Source organism: Maylandia zebra, linkage group LG6 (genome assembly GCF_041146795.1).
Source record: "Maylandia zebra isolate NMK-2024a linkage group LG6, Mzebra_GT3a, whole genome shotgun sequence".
Lineage (NCBI taxonomy): Eukaryota > Metazoa > Chordata > Actinopteri > Cichliformes > Cichlidae > Maylandia > Maylandia zebra.
In genome coordinates, this window is record NC_135172.1 from 28849890 (window position 1) to 28869846 (window position 19957).

General features: G+C 38.8%; 2 protein-coding genes across 4 annotated transcripts in view; both read left to right on the top strand.

Moving 5' to 3' along the window:
• rab11fip4b (RAB11 family interacting protein 4 (class II) b) overlaps positions 1–9803 on the top strand; it is a 49473-nt gene extending 39670 nt beyond the window's left edge. For 2 of the 3 annotated variants that reach the window (XM_004567821.3, XM_004567819.4), the window contains exons 5-14: positions 807–842; positions 1749–1848; positions 2209–2312; positions 2750–2890; positions 3232–3313; positions 4090–4227; positions 4414–4572; positions 6115–6195; positions 6645–6788; positions 7497–9803. In XM_004567821.3, coding sequence (XP_004567878.1) covers positions 807–842; positions 1749–1848; positions 2209–2312; positions 2750–2890; positions 3232–3313; positions 4090–4227; positions 4414–4572; positions 6115–6195; positions 6645–6788; positions 7497–7613 — 1102 coding nt within the window. In that variant the 3' untranslated portion in view covers positions 7614–9803. The remainder of the gene's footprint in view (positions 1–806; positions 843–1748; positions 1849–2208; positions 2313–2749; positions 2891–3231; positions 3314–4089; positions 4228–4413; positions 4573–6114; positions 6196–6644; positions 6789–7496) is intronic. The other variant, XM_004567820.4, reaches the window with a different exon arrangement.
• Positions 9804–10457: 654 nt separating this feature from the next.
• LOC101486845 (uncharacterized) lies at positions 10458–17149 on the top strand. Its single transcript, XM_004567818.2, has 4 exons — positions 10458–10539; positions 13402–13864; positions 15712–15842; positions 16336–17149. Exons 2-4 carry the CDS (start codon positions 13410–13412, stop codon positions 16506–16508), a joined length of 759 nt encoding a protein of 252 aa, XP_004567875.1. The 5' UTR covers positions 10458–10539; positions 13402–13409; the 3' UTR covers positions 16509–17149.
• The last annotated feature ends 2808 nt before the right edge of the window (positions 17150–19957 follow it).

Sequence of the window (19957 nt, forward strand, 5' to 3'; positions counted from 1 at the left end):
AAGGAGATGCATTCAAAACAGCTGCCATTCTTCCCAGGAGGGATAAATTCACCCCAAAATAAGAGGAATTGCAAAAAAATTTTTTAAAAAAACCTTAGAGCTACATCTCAGACTCTGAACAAACCACAAACGCCTCAAAACAACTCCCAAGCACAGAGGTAGAGGGATGATGGTCTGGGCTTGTTTTTCTTTTAAGAACTGGGCACCTTGGAGTCATGAGTTGGTGTGAGTTTAACTGAAACATTAGCTGTAAGGAAACAGTGCATCTTGTTCTTAAACTGTTAGCAAGGAGAAACTGTATGACATCATCACACATAAGCCCCATAGTCATACTGTAGAGACAACAGTGATCATTTTTTGCACAGAATAGGCTGTTTTTATAAAAATGGTCGAATTGCACTCTATTCTGCTGCGTTAACTTTGTTTATCCTCCAGCCTTGAAAGCCTAGTGTTTTGTGCCAGGACTTAATGATGATGTTCGCTTTATATCAGTGTCAGCTGTCAACTGGGTAACCCTGCAGTGTGTTTGCTCATTTTTATTAATCTAATGTGAATCCCAGGCACATCATACAGAAACTCTTTGGGCCTTTGTCCCCCCTCTAGAGCTGACAGAAAGCCCTGTTCACCAAGGGCTAAAATAATATTAATAGTGACCTTCAGCGATCATTTTTCCAATGCTTCCTACTCTCTCTCGCACTAAATGGCTAAAATTAGTGGTTACATCCACTGTATTGTTGAGCTATGTGTCTGGACAGATGATGATGATTGACTGAAAAGAATCTGAAATCTTGTTCTTCTCCTTGTAGCCCCAACAGGAAAATCTCCAGCACTGCTTTTGGAAGGTAGGCTTTTCACCTTTGCATTTGTGTCCACATGCATGTGCTTCTGTGCGTTACAGGCAAAGTCACTCAGTTGTCCTCTGCGTGTTTATGCATTATACAGCCCGCCCTACACGTGCTTGTTCGATCTTGTTGACATAGTGACGTACACAGAGCAAGATTATCAACTAGTGCTTCCTGATCTCTCAGCTGTCCTATCACTGCACACACTAAATAGGTTAATTTCTAACTAGTTATTCAAAGAATTATAGAGCCAAGAACACTGTACAAACTTTTGTTTTTTGTCTCAGAGCTGAGGAAACGATTTTGACATCATCTTTTTTTAGTGGCAGGAGTGGCCCACTACATGGACTGTTGGTCTGTAGTGGGTGAGATGTTTTGTATCTAGGCTTTTGTCCTATTTTCAGCCACAGAAATTGAGTTATAGTGACAGAGTGAAAATGGCCTGTCGGGCCTGATCTATGTATTCAATATAAGGCTTGGCTGTCTCCCTGTTCTTCTTACTTTCTCCTCTGTCTGGTTTGATGGCTGCTTTCACTTTATGGCTCTCTTTAACTGTTCTTCTGCCCTTTCTCCTTTTTGTTTCCTCTCCTCTCTGTTGCTAATCTCAGTAATAGGCCAGCAGCTTGTTTTTCCCACGTTATTCCATCAGTTTACAATGGGGAAGCTAAAAACTACATTATGACATAAATATCACAGCCAGATGTACACACACCTGTGTGGGTGTGAGTGTGAGAATGCTCATGTTAATCCTGTTTGCAGCAGCTTCTTTTCTTTGGCACTGTAGTGTCCTATATCTGGGTTACCTTGCAGCAGCTTCGCTGCAGAAACATAAACACCCAGGACCGGTCATTGCCTGGATCTATTCCGAGCATATTCTCTAAGCTGTTTATCTGTTTGTTCGAGCAGGCAGCTGCTCCACAACAGCAACTTGAGCAGCAGTAACGGCAGCACAGAGGACCTTTTCCGAGACAGCATCGACTCCTGCGACACCGACATCAATGAGAAGGTATGACTTTATGTTTCCTTCTGTTAGTTTGCTCCATGTGGTGATTTGTATGACTGCGTTTTTTTTAAACAAAAGTCGATTCCTCATTGGATGTGATCATGTCAGATCTAGTATTTTCAGTGGAAGTGAAAAACTGAGATACTAAACACTCACCTCCAGCATGTTAAAAATGCAACATTTACTAATTTCTGTCAGTTCTTACATTTGCAAACCTAAGTTAAAAAGAAAACATTATGAATCTGTTTTCAATTACAAACTTGCCCTGTTAACTTTATTACCTAATTTAGATGCATGGGATGCATAGGATTGTAACATTTAATTTAGTTTCTGGTGTAATTTCACAGTTTGTTTTTCTCTCAGGTCACTTCTCTTGAGAAGAAGGTGGCAGAACTGGAGAATGAGATCCTGCTGAACAGTGACCTCAAGTCCAAACTGAAGCAGGAGAACACTCAGCTAGTGCACAGGTAGAGGACTTTGTTTCCCCTTTGTACTAGTCTTATCTTAACATAAGCATAAAATTATGTAACATGCATGTAATTTATACATACACATCTCTTCACTGACAACACTATTTATGCTCATATATGCTATACTCGCTGTACATGCCAACATACTTAAAGTGCTGCTGTATATTTGCATTTGCACTTCTGTATATAGACTGTTCTCTTCCAGCTAACTGCATTTCACTGGCTTTGTACAATCCTCAGCACAGTCTCATTAAAGTTGAATCTAGTCTAATTTATAGCAGCACAAAAGAAAATGAAGGGCAGATAATTTGACTGAAATTACTCATGTAAAATTGCAGCAGCATTTAGTCATTTCCAAAGTAAGCTTGGTTTTAATGCTTTGCAACAAAAAAATAAATCATGTTGTCTGATGCGTTCATCATCGTCATCATCAGGGTTCATGAGCTGGAGGAGCAGCTGAAAGACCAAGAGACCCGGGCAGAGCAAAGTGTGCAGGAGGGCCTGAGACGCCACAGAGAGGCTTACAGCAAGCTGGAGAGAGACAGGAACACACAGATAGAGCTGCTGACCAACCGGTGAGAAACACACAGTTGCACAATTTGCTGAGCACATTTCCCAATTATTTGTGCATTATCTTTTTTTATGTAAATATGTGAAACTCATTATAGTTCAATAATAATCTGAGAGAATTAGACACCGACCATATCTTGGATAATGATGTTTATGTCCCTGCTCGCTTAAGAAAATAAATGCAAAATGGAGAACTAAATGCTTAACAGCTCTGAGAGTCCTCCCAGGGTTTTAGTCATCTGCCTCTGGACAGCTACAGCATGTATTTTACCCAAACCAGTGCCTTAGCTGACTGTGTGCCACACTATAGAAATGCACGCTGACATAAGGGATTTTGTGTCTGTAGAGTTAAGCAGCTGGAGGAGGAGAATAATGAGATGTCCCTTAACATGAACCGACTCAAGTCGCAGACAGAGAAGCTGGATGAGGTAAGTGTTGCTTACGTTTCCGGCTGTATTTCCTGTGTTGGTCATTTAACCTTTTAAAGCCAGATGTATTATAGTTGATACATGGGTCTTTGTGAGTTTTTGAGACTTTTACACCATCAGTATACTTTTTTTTTTCTGAAAAACCAAAAGAAATTGCACAATGCATTTTTAATGAACAAGTTGCAACAAAAAAACCCACCTTATGTGGAAAATATGATACATGTTAAAACTCATATTTGCAAATTATTATGTAATTTATTTTTTAAAACATTTTGTCAGAAGGTGCAGTAAACACTCTATTTTCCAAAAACTTATTTTTCTGCCATTTATTTCATGGCTTAGGCTTTAAAAGGTTAAGTAGTTGTCTGTCATCGGTTGTGTGTGTGTGAATCTCTGCAGTTTGGTGTCTGTTTCTCTTGCGAACGCGGCGGGTTTTCTCATTTCTATCCACGCCTGTGAGCACAGCGACAACTCCTTCAACATTCACAAAGCCAAAGAGAGACGCCAGTAATTATATCTGTGGAGATAGCGTCTTAGTTTTGAACCACACCTCATTTATGAACTTGTATCTATGCAAATGACACCAAACCCGACTCTAGCTTACAAAATGTTGTGCAAGCAATTTATCACAGAATATAAATGCAAACTTTATCTTGGTGCTAAAACTTGTTTGCTCAAAAGAAATGCACTCCCATGACCCTGAATACCAAACACACAGATAAATAAAGGAAAATAACGTTCAAACTATAGCTGTGTGTATATATGGCTATCCTTAGGAGAAGCAAAGGATGACAGATAAGCTGGAGGATACCAGCCTGCGCCTGAAGGATGAGATGGATCTTTACAAGAAAATGATGGACAAACTGAAACAAAATAGACATCAGTTCCAGAAAGAAAAGGATGCCATGCAGGAGGTAGGAGGAAGTATTTTATGTAACCAGACACACACAGCAAGGTGTGATTGTTTGTTATGTTGCTCATTCAGTTTCTCTGTAACCAGTCTCTCGCAGCATTTATGTCAACTCATACACTTACACCTACAATATGCTGCCTCTGCACATTATATAACGTTTTTCATTCGTTCTTTCTGTGCTGCATAGCTGATAGAGGACCTGCGTCGAGAGCTGGAACACTTGCAGGTCTTCAAGCTGGATGCAGAGAGGTCAGGCCGGAGGCCAAGCTCCTCCACGGGGCTCTCAGACTTCAACAACAGGAGCAGGGAGGTGGAGCTAGAGCATGAAGTCAAGAGGCTCAAACAGGTACTGATGAAATGCTCTGTTGGGCATAGGCAGTTCAGCGAGTATTGTTGCTAATGAATGTGCTTTAAGACTGTTTGTTATGAATAATGAACAATAAGAATATGAAACAGTGTTTAAAACTTTCTACAATCCTTCAGTCAATGTATGTAAGCAATCTAAGGATTTTCAAAAATATCTAAATGCTGTTTTGATTTGATCGTATGACAGAAATGAGGAGTTTCTGCTTTTTGAAATGTGTTTATGTGGAGCTTTTCATGCATGTGGAGGTGGTAGATGCACAGAAGTAAGAAGTACAGATTAAGCTGCCACAGACTGAATGTAACGTAATGTATGAATATATATTTACAGATTATTCATGTTTCATTTGATTAGAGTAGCAGTTCATGTACCCTGGCTTCTTAGACTTGATTGATTCAGCGTTGAATGTGAATATTTTTGACTGATTTTATAAGTTATTGGCTCATATGTATATGTTTCCACTGTCTATCACGCTGAATGATGCATTCAGTACAGTAATCGCCCCTAGAAATAGAAATTCAGCTCAAAAAAATACACTGTTATCACATACAGTTTTACAACTTTTCATGAGCACCTTTTGTATTTTAACTTTTTCTGAAGTACACCTCCACAACGTTTAACACAGCTAACTGGCTGCCAGAGGAACATAAACCTTTCTGCTTGTGTACATGAAGCTGTTTTTGTGGCTACAACCAAAAGATGAAAATTGAGCATATAGTGTCACAGACTACATTCAGCCAGAATACATTGTTGTGCATTAGAACTGCTGTGATCCCCCGATGTACTGTGCCGATCTTTTAACCATTAAAGAGAAGTTCAGCATTGCTAAATGCCGTGCCAGCTGCAGAGGATATGTGATCTTTATCTTTTCCTTAAGATCTGTTTGTCTGACATTTTGCCTGCTACAGTTACAAGGCAGATCTTATTGTTGCAGTCCTGTTAAGTGGCCAGACCTGGTGTAAAGCAAACATTAGAGATAAGCAAGTAGATGAAAGTGTTTTTCAGATGTCCTCTCAGATAAGATGCATAAAAGCAGTTGTGCAGAAGCTTTTGTGTGACTTTTTATCACGAGTTCATATGCATTAGAAATGTCGCTTTGATGTTCCTAAGCCAGACAAAGGCACCATAAAAATCTGGAGTTATCAAACCCACGTGGCCTTGAGGTAACTTTTAAATGGCACAGCCGGCCAGAACTGCTGATTCATTCAGTGTCCGTTTTATCAGTGACTTAACATGATACGGTCCATGTCCTCCTGGCTTCGAGCCAAACTTGTCACACCTTGCAAGCAAGCAAGTAAAGGAGTAATAGCAGTAGTTTCATTCTGCCTTTGTGTCCTGTCTTTCTCTAAATCTGCTCCTCCCAGCAGAGTTACCAGCATGTCTTTTGAATTCGGACAAGTAATAAAACTGTCTGTGTTTTATATGTGATGGATCACGGCCTCTGTTCACCCGCGAGAAGGATGAATTCACTCTCTTATGCTTGCCTGTGCACCTTTTTGTAAATGTCTGTGTGTGTGTGTCCAGCGATTTGTGTCCCAGGACTTTCTTCCCCCTGAATACCAGCACCTGGTGTTGACTGGGGCTCGGCTCCGTCCCGGTCTGATGGTAAAATTGCCTCCGTGACCTCTGACCTACCGATTAACCACTAATCACGACAATGGAGTAGAGTGAAGTTGTCCATGCTGACCGGGCGCTGCAGTTCCCTCACTAATGTTTAAGGATAGACTTAAGGGAAACGCAAACTGACCTCTTGTCAGCAGTTTAAGGCAACTTGATCGTGGAGCTTTCATAACACACCAGAAAAAGCAGGGAAGAGTTTGTTCTGTAACACGCATAACCCATGTTACATCTCGTAGGTGCTGCAAACATAGACGTGCCTTGCTGAGTTTGCTGCTACCAACCGCAGTGCTTTGTCAAATGGGTTGAGTGTGGCTTGAGTAGTGGTCTTTTCTTTTTTTTAAAAAGTCATTTTAGTGCACTTTTATGGCCTAGGAACTTATCTTGTCCTTTCTCGCTCTCTGTCCTCCACCTCCTCCCCTGATTTTGCATTTTAGGAGAACCAGAAGCTTAGAGAGCAGAACGAGGACCTGAACGGTCAGATCATCAGCCTCAGCCTGCATGAAGCCAAGAATTTGTTTGCCACACAGACCAAGGCTCAGTCTCTAGCTGCTGAGATCGATAATGCCTCCAGAGACCAGGTAAAATCAGTTATGCAGACTTGTAACAAAGAACATGAACACCCCTGCGGCTACAATGTGATTTTTTTATTTTTTATTTTTTTAATATTCTGAGTCTTACTGACAGCTTCCAGACAGGGTTTTATCTCAGTGCTTACAGGTTCCTTAGTTACAGTGAGAAATAGCTGTTTTTCAGGCCATATCACAGCAGTACGATGTTATGCATCTACCTCTGTTTTACAATTAAATCTATATCTGCATAATGAGGAGAGCATTACTATGAGTTATCATATTTCTGTGCAGTTTTTAAAATGTTATTTTCATTCCTTGTTTTCAGAGGAGTTCAGTGCATTAGTTAGATTTTTTTCAACATTGGCATTACTTTTTTGGTTGGTTGGTTAAAAGTTTTATTTTTTCTAAAATTATAATACAGTCAACAGCCACTTTATTAGGTACACCTTGCTAGTGACATTGAAATTGCCTCGATTCTTCGTGGCACAGATTCAACAAGGTGACAGAAACATTCCTCAGATTTTGGTCCATGTTGAAATGATAGCATCACAAAGCTGATGCAGGTTTTTTGCTACATCAAAAAGTTGCCCTAATGGATGCAGATGTGGTAACTGTGGTGGCCATTTGAGTACAGTGAGCTCATTGTCATGTAACTGAATCATAGTAACATTTTTTTTTTCTAATGAATAAACATGTATTGTACATATTTCTCCCTAGTTAATGGAAGCCCTGAAGGAGCAAGAGGAGATCAATTTACGTCTGCGGCAGTACATGGACAAAATCATCCTGAACATCCTGGACCACAACCCCTCCATTCTAGAGATAAAGAACTAGCAGCGACTCAACTGGAATGAGCAGCGTTCCTGATCTTGGGAGAGTGAGGATCATTCCAGTTGTCTGATCAGAGCAGGGTGACCTGAATCGGGGGGAAAGTGTACAGAAAAACAGAGCCAGTCTTACGTAAACAGACATGCATCGCCCCCTGCTGTTTGTGCCAAGAAGAGCGTCTCTTCAGGATGGTAGAAGGGGATTCTGTGTTGAACAAAAGGGAGTTTTCTCAGCCAGTGATTGTTCACTGACTGGTTATGCTACTGTGACTGTTCTACTCATTTGATCACATTTTTATTCTGTCTATGCTGTGAGCTGGAGTTGAAGTCACAAGATTGATCTCTTGTGAAAACTCCAGGAATATTCAGTGTCCAACGTGCTTTGAAGATTCACTTGATTTAGTACACTGGACATGAAAACTGGAGGAAAAAAAAAGAAAATGTAAACAGCTTTATCCTGAAGCTGTTTGGCATGGCGTAGAGAGGCACAATAAGACAGTAGAGCAACATGACAAGCAGACTTTAAATCCAGAGTGAGACAGGCCAGGCCACTGTTGCCAGTCTCTGAGTGCGTGTGATGACATATTTGGACAAGTATGTGCTGAAAGAAGGTCAAGAAGCGAGGCACAAGTGGTCAGAGAGAGAAAAAGAGTGATGCCCACATTATAAATTGAAGACGATGAATTAAGGAAGAGCGTTGACCCTAAACAGGTGGGGATGTTACATGATAGGCCAGGTATGCTACCAAAAGAGGCTTTTTGTGAAGTCGATGAAGGTACACTGAAAGTGAAATTTCGTTTTTCGTTCACTCTTGCGCACGTCTTCCACGAAACCACACTTCGTACATCAATCAGTCCTAAAGCGGTGAACAGTTTTCACTGAGAAGTGGCCCTTAGTTGGTACAGACGAGTCGCTGAGTGTCGCGTTATGGCGCTGAAGCTGCAACCAAGGAGTGTCTTCAAACTGTAACTTCCATGGCTGCTATTTGCTAGCTAAACTTGAGCTTGATAAAAAGTCACTGTTGCTTTGTAATAGACCCCAAATGATGTTGCACAGAAATATAAAGATGTGAATGTACAGCGTGAGGTGGAGTGACTGGTAGCCATTGTAACGTGGTTTACCAAGTTGTCTTTTCATGTTCAGTGACTTGGATACCGGATGTGAGCGTGCACAGGAGACTCACTTTTTGGTACAAAAGACTTGATTTGTCACATTTGCACCTACAGCAGGTTGCAGATTGTAGTTTAAGCCCCAATGACTCTGAAGCCCTCTTAAACTGTAAATATCACGAATGTACGATTCCTTATTAACTTTCTGTGTGGCCAAAAAAGCAGTTTTCCATTGAAACTGGTTAATACATTTGGCAACATGTGTACAGTATTTAGTACTGTTATATGGAGGGCATTGTTTTCAGAGGGGAAACAATTACAATCTCATGTATTATGTAATTATTCTAAACTTGAGTTTTGCTTCCTTGCACAAAAAAAGGTTTTGTTTCCTTTTGCATGGTCACATTTACTTCTGTCTGTGCCTTTTGAGGACATTTTTCGAGATAATCTCGCTATAGATTTACGCTGTTTTTTGGAAAGTGCGTTTTCTGTCTATGTATGACATTTTCATGACTTGTAAATGTTGTAATTATCTAGTGATAATTTGTATTTTATGTGCCACTCACCAATCTTTTTTCAGATTGATACTGAGAAAACACTTTTATACAGATTAATCAAGAAACTAATTGTTGTTGCTTAGCTGTCCTGTTTGCAGTATAGCACAAGACTGTGACGTATGCAAGCCAGTTTATCTTCTTTTCTTTCCTTTTTTTATATAAACACAGTGAGCAATGATTTTTGAGTTTTTTTTCAAGGTTTTTGTTAGATTCAGTAAGTCCACTGATTTTCAATCAGTTTCAAAGTGGGTTTTTATATATGGTTGTTTACTGTCTTCCTAACTTAAACGGTGACTATTATGAGCAATATTAACTTATTACCTGTACCTGCTGATCTGTGTCCTGTTTTGCATCTTAAATCTTTTCACTTTTAATCCACTTATGCCATTCTTCAAGTAAAAAAACAAAAATTCAAGACACACTGAGCTGTAAAAACTGTCACAAACTCATGGCTTTTAGCTTTCTGTTATTAGGACGATCCGATTGGATGCAGTCATCTTAAATAGCAATAAAAAATGGCTTTGGCAGTGATGTTGTCTCATGAAATTTCTGTTATTTTCATTTGAATTCAGCTATAGTTTCTAAAACATAAACATTGTGCCTAAAGTGTATGCTGCTGCTGTCTTAGCTGCCATTATGTACTTTGCTGTAAATAAAAGTGTTTGCGCTGGCATGAAAATAGTCATGTCGCCAAATGAGAATGTTTTAACTTTAATGTTTTATTTTATGTGTTTGTGTGTATTGTGTATTCTCATATGGGAAATCTTAAAATGCAAGATTTACAACCTTTTGTAAAAGGGCAGCACTGCGCTGTTTAGTTATGTATGGTCAATACCCATGTAAGCCCAGGCATTGAGGGAAAAAAAAACCCAAAAATAATTATTAAATAAATCTTCCTTACAACATTATTTTGGAGCAACGACAGAAAAAACATTTCTATCTGATTTGACTGTGACTGGTGCTTTTATACATGTAGTTTTACCTAATTTGACTAATTACATTACAGTTAATTTAGGTGTTATTAGAGATTTTGCGGATTATAAATGCCAGTTATTGTTTTATGTATTTATTTCATTCATTTATTTATTTTTATACATTAGTTTTATTTTTAGATTTTATTCTTTATCTTCTTTCATTTATCTATTTATTTGTACCTGCTCTCGGAGCAGTATTTGTGTACTCTGGCGCCTCCTATCGGCGAACTGCGCAGCTTCATTTGATCAGCTGGGTGCTGCACGCGGCTGGTGTGCCCGACACAGCGGTGCAGGTAAGAGTTAAATTAAAATTAAGCATAATGTGAGTGATGTTTTAAGGTAAACTTGCATGTGAACGCATAACTTGGTGCTTTCCGTGTATGTTATCTGCTCCCTGTTGTTTTCTTCCCACAGGAAGCTCACAAACTTTTAGCAGCCGGCATGACGATAGCTGTTGATAACGGCGCTAAAGTTGTTAGCCCGCTAACAGAAAACAGGGCGCCTACATTCACTGGGGTTAAAAGAGCACAAAGCTAGCTAAGTGTCAGTATGTTTGGTTATTGTTAAGGTAAAATTGTTTACGATTTAAATTATTTATTGTTTAGGTTTTTTTTATTAATACCAATGAAAATAACTATTTAACAGAAAAAAGTAAGAAAGGTGTTGACTGAAAAGGTTTAGGCTGAAAGTTTAGCTTAATGGACCGCCATTGTTTTCTATCCGGTTGTTCAGTCTGACGTCACTAGCCGTGTCTGGGTCTAAACTCCGCTGCAGGTCCATATATCAAACGATCACTATGGGATTACTGAGAGTTGAAAAACTGTCTAAAGTCTTTCATCTTTAATAAAATGATCAGCGTTCTGCTCTACCAGGTGTAACAATTGAGTTTAACATCCAGGCATCCATGAAAACGGAATTTATGACATTTAACGGAGTTAGAAGTTAGCAGGGAGTTAGCTCGCTAGCTTCTATCTAAATACAATATAGCATGTCCTGACTGTGGGGTTTTGGAAACAAATTAAAACGTACAGCTCTGCTATCACTTCCAGCATAAATGAAGACAGAAAACTAAACAGCAGTGACGTTTGTAGGGTTACTGAAGTTGGGCTAGCTGGTATATAATGATGTGCTACGTGACCGCTAGCGACACAGCTATGTTAGCATAATATAAACAAGCTAACTTTTTTTCCACTCGATAAAAGTTAATGTGAGTGTTCTCGGTGGTCAGGAACAAATGTAATCGCATGGCAGGATGCTGTAAAAGGACCAAACTTCAGCCAGGAGAACAACTGAGATAATCCATCCACAATACGAGGTTAGTCATTCATATACTGCTGCATGGGCTGGGCTGTAGTTACATTGTAAGGTTTTAAAAACTGAGCTTAAATAAATGATTAGCGGTAATAAAAGCCGAGGGAGGTCAACAGTGATCACTGACTGTTTTAGGAGCTTTTTGAGATCAAATAGAAGAAAATACATAACATTAAACATGTTAACAACACAAAAGCCATATTAAACGCAGACTACTTTAGACCCGGAAGTAGGATTCGTCGCGTCATCACTGAACAACCGGATAGAGACACACCAACTAAATTTCACCAAAAACAATCATTAGTCAGTATATGCACTAGACAAAAAATGAATTGCACAGTTTTAAGTCCTCATTAAAACCATTCCCCAAGTTTAGACTTTTTATATAGTACTGTGCAAAAGCTTTGAGCCACCCCATCTTTTTTTGGTATTGTAAAAGGAAAAATACGGAGCCCCGCAGGGGACATGGGAGGAAAAAAAATTAAGACGGACTTGCGAGATCTCGCAAAACAAACTCGGGATCTCGCAAAAGTTTTAGCCGCATTCTTCCCGTTAGCTCGAAGCTAACGGGAGGTCGAGACCTACTACAGCCGGGTGGAACACCGCTTTCCCGGCACATCGTGCCTCGACCTCCCAGTTGGCTTCGAGCCGGCGTCCGAAGAATGCGGCTAAAAGATTAACTTATTGATATTATTGGCTAAATTTCATATACATAAGTCGAAATTTTCTAACGCAAAACCATCCTTTCGGTGCTTTTTAAATGAAACCAAACAATATGTTAAAACCATACAACATTCTCAAAATCAAAAAGCTGTCAAAACAGTAAACCTATGTTCCCTGTTCAATATTATGTGATTCTATAATAGACTGTGTCTATTTGGCTTTTTTATACGAACCCCCTGACATTGTGTTTGCTATTTTGTATTTGTATTTTGTGCTTTGTCAATAAAAAAAAAAAAGAAAAAAAGAATGCGGCTAAAAGTTTTGCGAGATCTCGGAAAAGTCCGTCTTAATTTTTTTTTTCTCCCATGTCCCCTGCGGGGCTCCGTAGAAAAAGAATGAGATGGGTGCAGAGATGTATTGAGCATGTGCAAACATAAATGGAAAAAACAGTATAAGAGGCAAAAACAGGCTTTTTACAATTAATGAAAGTCAATAATGGTATGGATGTCTCTTTTAGACAGATTTTCTTGTAATTTCTTTAAGTGGTCTTCAGGAGTAGTTTTCCAGGCATCCTGAAGGACACCCAAAAGCTTTTGGATGTTGGCTGGCTTTTGTTCCCTCCTCTGACAAATTGATCGCACATTGTTTCAATACTGTTGAGGTCCAAGCTCTGGGAAGGCCAATCCATGACAGATACTGTTTCACTGTGGGTGGGGGGGATTTTTAGTTCCATGTGGCGTTTACTTCATTGGCAGTGTGTTTGGGATTATTGTCATGCTGAAAAATGAAGCTACTGCTAATCAGACGATATCCAGATTTGTCAGCTCAAAGCTGCCTTTTCACACTAAAAGTAAATGTTTGTGAATCAGACTTTAATACAGGAAATATGTTTAGAAACGTCACTAAAACCAACAGTCCTTAGTATAAAGGGAAGGAGACTTGTCAGTAATTTACATTTGAAAGTATTGTGTTCTCAGTGTCAGTCACTGTAAGAATTAGATAATCTCTTTGATATGTAAATAACCTGAGGTCTGTTGGTGCCGTTAATGACATGTTTTCATTATTAACTAAAGTCTCTAAAGAAGTCCAAGTATAACATTTGGGTCACTTTTGGTCTAATCACACTCAACTGACACAAATCATGTAAGAAATTCAGCCAATCTCTTCCATCTGTTTCACAGGTGAAGCGATGCCTCAGGCTTGTATGAACTTTGAGCCTAACAGAAGGGGAACCTATCACAACAGCCGTAAAACCAATGATCTGATCAACAACACAGGTTTGGTTAATGGAGCAGTTGTTTACAATGGATGCTCAGCTTCTGCCAGCAGAATCAGTAGGAGCACACCAGCTGGCACACAGCATGGTCCTAAACCCACATACAGGATTAACGATTATTTTAACTATGGCTACAAAGGCAAGAGTACAAAAGCAGCACCCTCAGGGACCCTCAAGAAACAAGGATGCAAAATTCCAGCTCTCTGTGATGCCCCAGCATCTGATGGAAACGGCAGTGAAGATCTCCTGAGTGGTAACTCAGCCAAAGTTAGTGCTCCACCCAGTAACATTGACCAAAAGGTACCAGATCCCAGCCTATCGGCGTCAGGGAAGAAGAAAAGGTGGAGGAGATCGAGACACAAGAAGAGGTGCATCACTTATCTTAATCTTAAAGTTCTCAAGTCCAGCCTATATATACCTATATGTGTTGATTCTACTTAAAATCAACACGTTTTTTTAATGGTTTTGCAGTGGACCATTAATAACAGCCCTAGAGTAGCAAGATTTACTACTGCAGAGGCCCTGAGACAGATAAGTAATACGTAATGCTCAGCTGATGGAGATGAGTCAAGTTTACTCCCTTCTGCATAAAAACAAATACAAACATTTGTGAAAGAATGGGTTGTTCTAAAGACCTCATTAAATCTGAGTGGGGTACTGTAATAGGATGCCACTTTTGTAATAAATCAGTTAAGTTTGTAAAGTTCTTCCCTCATAAATTACGAACCATTGCAACTCAGCCCTGAAGTACAGAACAAGGTGCATAAAAGTCAACTGTAAAGTTTGATGGAGGAGGGATAATGCTATGGGGTTGTTTTTTAGGGTTAGCCAGGGTCCTTTACTTCAAGCAAGGGGGGTTCTCAATTCTATGCTTCCAGATTTATGGGAACAGCCTAGGGAATGCCATTCCAGTGGGACTGTGCACAGAGCGAGGGGGATTCAGATGTGTCCATAGATTGAATATGTGAAATTATAAAAGCTCCTGTAGTGCAGACAATTTCACACTATAATTTTGTATTGGAAACAGTCATTAAAAGTATTCCTGTACAAAAATTATACTCATGAAGTAGAAGAATAAATGCTTTCAGTCCCAACTTGAGTGAAGTTTCAGATGAGACGACAGAAAATTGAATGCTTTAGTTATTATTTTAGATAACTGCTTATCTTGCTGTGAGTAACATGTGAGAGTGATATCAATATTCTTGTGCATATCTGTCTCTTAAATCTCCAGCCAGCACAGTATGAACACTAAAAACATAATAGTTAGGCTCAAATCTGTCTGTAGATTTACACACAGAGACTTAAGGGATATCATTGTGTCCAGGTAAAAAGCATAAATCATTGTGAATCCATTTCACTTGTTTCGGTGCAAATTAAAGTGATAACAGATGCATCGGAGCGACATAAACATGTACATGAGCAGCCCGCTGGAGGTTAATTCTTTGCACAAAGGAGCAGATAACCGTCCTGCTGCCCTTCTATCACCCTGACCAGCTGCTCTTGTATAAACAGCCCATCTTCCCATAACCCTTTAATGCTTGAGACTGAGTGGAGAGATGCATCAAAGCTTCTTCTGGATGTGAAGAATGAGTTGTGCATATTGTACTGAATTATTATATTCAGTGAAAACGTATGGGAATGGTAAATTATTTTTTTCATCTCATTCACATAATGACAGCAAGAATTAAAGCATAAAAATACTCTATAATACTCATAAATATAACTTTATTTGTATAGCATTTTTTTTAAAGCACACAGTTACAGTAATTCCAACATTAATGGTTTTGTGCACACATCAGATGTAAACTGTGGCGAAAAATACTGCTACTAACAACCAGAAATGTATTTCAAATATGTAATTAATTTCCCTTCCCTCTGATTATGGAACACTTTAATTCAGCGGTCCCCAACCCTCGGACCGGTACCGGGCCGCGAGAGTTGAGGCTCAGGTGTGAAATGTATAGTTTTCAGGGTTTTTATCGGTTTTCAGCGTTATTTTGTTATCGTTTTTATCGTTTACTCGGTTTTCCTTGGTCTTTTCGCATGTGTTATGAATAAATTTTCTTTTTTTCGGTACCGGTACTAGTTTTAGTTTGTTGTATTTATCCGCGACACCTTAAAGGCCGGTCCGTGAAAATATTGTCGGGCATAAACCGGTCCGTGGCGCAAAAAAGGTTGGGGACCGCTGCTTTAATTAACATGAGCCCTCTTGCAGAGACAAAGAAGTCGTCTACCCGGAAATTCTTTCACCCGCACCCATAGAAGCGGAGGAAGACTGGGGAAAAGAGATCCAGGAGGGCACGCGCTCTGACTGGAAAAACATGTGTTTTGGGGTCAGACCTTATGGTAAAGAAAAAAACATTTTCATGACATCTACTCTCTTTACAGTACTGAATTTAAATGTCTTAGTTATTATATACATGCATATGTAATAAGTTATAAATTTATGTTGCTGTAAGGTTGATTACTGAATATATCTTCACCACTGAGGTCAAACAAGGAAATTTTAAAGTTTACCTGATGTGTATTAATAGTAGTAGTAGTCATTACCTTTTCTGTCATAAAGGAAAACTGCTGAAACCAAAGTCCTTAGAGAAGCGAGTCTTGCCACACAGAGCCACTTTGAAATGGCTCATTGCAGTTATAAAGTGTTATCTACATTTCCTTTCATTTAAATGGTCAAATGTGCATAAAAGTGCCAGGATATATACTAAATTAAAAATGAATATTAGAAACAGCAAGTTTCAGTCCTTCAGCATCCTGTTTTCATTGAAGCTGATGTAGGTGTCAGTACTACTTTTAGGATTCAGGCCATGACGTGTGTTGCTGCCTGTTTCAGGTCCAGAAGACGTCCTCCGTTTTGCTTTGCAGGACCTGACACTGAAGCAAAGGGACACAGCGGCCCTGCCCGTGTCAGCCAGTTACACACCAGCGGTGCACCACCCGCACCCCCTGATATGGTCCCGTCACATCATTCCCACTGAGCCAGACCAATTCGCAGACGCTGACTAGTAAGCTGGGCGTATGCCTATATGTTAGAATAATGGTTGATATGAGAATTAACAACATCTGTTTCTAAAATATTTGTTTCATTCTCATTTGGTTTAGTGGAAAACATTAAATTTAACTTTATTGGTAAAAGATTGTGCGGTGGAGTCTAGGTTACCATCTGGTTGTTTTTTATTGTAGGTTCTATTTTATATTTAAAATTCAGGTTTTATATTTGTTTTATATTACAACAAAATACTTTGGATTTTGTGATCTTAAAGGATGGTTTTATTACAACTACTACTTTTAGTTTCATTGCTGCAGTTAGTGCTGTTTCTCACACAGGTCATGCATTTCCTGTTTCGTTTTCATCTTATATTTCCATTCTTTTTCTTGTCTGTGCTAAAAGAGCAAAATACTAGTTTTAACTGTTTCTTTGTGTTTTAAAATGCCTGAAGTTAATACCATGTTGTTATGAGTTGCTCATTTGAGCTGAAAGATCTGTTTAATCTGTTTATAAACACCCCCTGTTCACAGCAAGTACATGAAGTAACTATTTTATTTTGACACTCATGGAATAGTCGATTTAACCAAGAAAGTATGGTTTGATTATGTAATAAGAACGTGATTTTCTGGTTGTTCATATCATTTTTATTACCATAATAAATCACATTTTCTTCTAACTTGTGCTTAAACCCTGCATTTTTTTCATCGCCACTGTCAAAAAATGTTATTAAACAAGAAGGCCCACCTTCTTTTCACCATTTAACCACAAACAAATGGATTTGAAACCTTACCATCTGTTGCTACTTAACGGCTCTTTAGAAGCAATAATGGCTTCTGGCCACTAGATGGCAGAGTGGATATAAGATTTTGCATTCTGCTAGTTATTTCCATACACCTCAGGGAGTTCAATGGGTTCATTCCCAAGGACTTGAGAGACAGAGGCATTTACTTGCATAGTGCTCAGCCCATTTCTCCCTGGTGTTGAATTCAGAATGCAATAAGACACTGAGCTGATTAATGCCATTTAGTTGTACTAAATATGTTTACAGATATTTTTATAATCAAATGGGTCCATTTAAAATGTTTTAATATGAAGTAGCAATTAGTAACAAGTAACAATTTTCATAATGCTTTTTTTCTTTAAACACAATAGTAGATCTGAAATGAATCAATCAAAACCTGTTCAAGTGCAGATTTTCAGCTCTAATTCAAGCAGCTGAACAGAAATACTGCCTCAGGTGTTGAGGAATTACCACCATCTATACCCCGTCCCCTATTTTCGGGGACTCAAATGTATTTAGACAAATTAACTTAACAAATATTTTAGATTTCTTTGTTGAGGATCCTTCACAAGCAGTGACTGCCTGAAATTTGGAATTCATAAACATGACCAAGTAATAGGTTTCCTCCTTTGTGATCCTTTGCCAAACCTATACTGAGGCTGTCTTCAGTGTTTGTTTGAAGGATTTTAGGCCATTATGTTTGCTTTAAGCGAGTGGAATGCTGTTCTGTCAGGTTCAGATCAGACCAAATAACAGGTTTCCTCCTTTGTGATGCTTTGCCAGACCTATACAGTGACTGTGTTCAGATGTTGTTTGAGGAGCTTTAGGCTCTTTATGTTTCCACTCAAAGCATTCTGTCAGGGACAGATCAGGTAATTGATTGCAGAATAATCCACTTCCTGAAGTTTAAAATGTCCTGGGTTGCTTTCACTGTATATTTAGTTTCATTGTACATTGTCTGTCTAGTAAACTTTGCTACATTTGTCTGAATTTTACCAGCAGTTATATCCCTAAACACAGAATTCATCCTGTGTCTTCTGTGTTTTAGTGACCCAGTGAAAGGCATACATGACCATGCATCACACTGTCTCTAGTGTGTGTTACAGAGTATGTGTCAGATCATGAGCTGTTAAAAGCATACTCCATACTTTACTCTGGTACGGGCAGATCTTAGCTTCCTCTCTTACAGATATTGTTGGATAAATGGCCTTTCATTTTTTGGTTGTTTGTTCTGCAAAATTGCAGATCTGACATTGCTGTTCAAAAACCCGAGGAGTGGTTTAAATCTTGTAGTGTTTGAAGCCTTCCCTTTATCTCTTTGTGTTATGTTGTTCAGCAGAGGATGAAACTTGTGAATTTTTTTTTCCCATGGAAAGGATCCTGTGATCATCCTCATTGTTGTCTTCCATAAACAATCAGACTTTATTATGTTGCGATGTGCGAAGCTCATGTGAGCTCTTAATTTTTGTACCTGAATTATTTCTATTGTTTCTCCACATTTTCTCCATTATCTTTTTGGTGGTTTTGAGTTCTTTTGTTTGTTTGTTTTTCTTGTTTGTTTTTTTTTAATTCTGAGGATGGCTATTCGACTTGCCTTTTACCTGCCTAATTGATTAAAAAATACAATTAAAATCTCCTTGCCTGTTGATAAACAGCTTTTGAATAAATAGTCCATTACATTTGACCACTTAAAATAGAACACTAATAAAGTAAATATTAAAAAAATATAATAACAATCTTTTTTAACCCCTTGAATTAAAGCTCAAATTCCATAGTTCAATAACATCATGCCAAGTTCTGCCGAAACATTTCAATACTTTACACCATGTTATTGCTGACGGAGACTGACCAGTCATTGAGCACAACCTAAATACCAATGAAATGGTCATAAAAGTTTCAGACAGTGTCGAAAATGGGAGAAAGGTGGCCTCAAGTTCTTCAAAATATAGAGATGATTCAGTCTGGATGTGTCACTGTTTCAAAGGTTATTGTGTTCCATGTCTCAACAGAACGGAAAAATTTGCACGTTGCACGTTGTCTCCGTGTCTGTGTAGGTCTACTGGGGACTGTTTGTTTGCTACCTAGGGTTTGTGGCATAGGTTAGATTATTTACTTTAAATTATTTAGTTTTATCATAGATATTTTATTATAGATATATTATTTATTTTATTTTGTAAATCTGTGAGCTAATGCAGATGTTTTTCTCACCGCGTCCCTATGATGGCCTCATAATAGCCCTAGAAACTGCTCGAATAGCTTGTAGCCTGCACACACCTGAACAGGATTAAGCGATACAAATTGGATGGATGATTTCCTGATTGTTCATTTTAATCTGTGCTTGTCTCCATCTGTTTGAAGCATTCGTTTCCAGGAAGCTGACCCATTCTGAAAGTCATTTTTAATTTACTGTAGCGATCATCACTCTTTGTAAACTTGGCTAACCCTACAGTGAAAATCCCCTGCGAAGCAGAATTCACATATGTTATTTGTTTGATCATAGACAGTTGATAAACACTTGTGGTCACGAATAGCTGCCTTCTGCAAAAAGAATCCAAAAATCCCAAAACGAACTTGGTGTCACTTTGACAAGATGCTCCTTTTGACATGAAATATGTCACTTTCACTGACTTTACATATGATCTTCTTTTCTAAAAATGTGTTTCTACATTCAAAGTCAACCTAAAC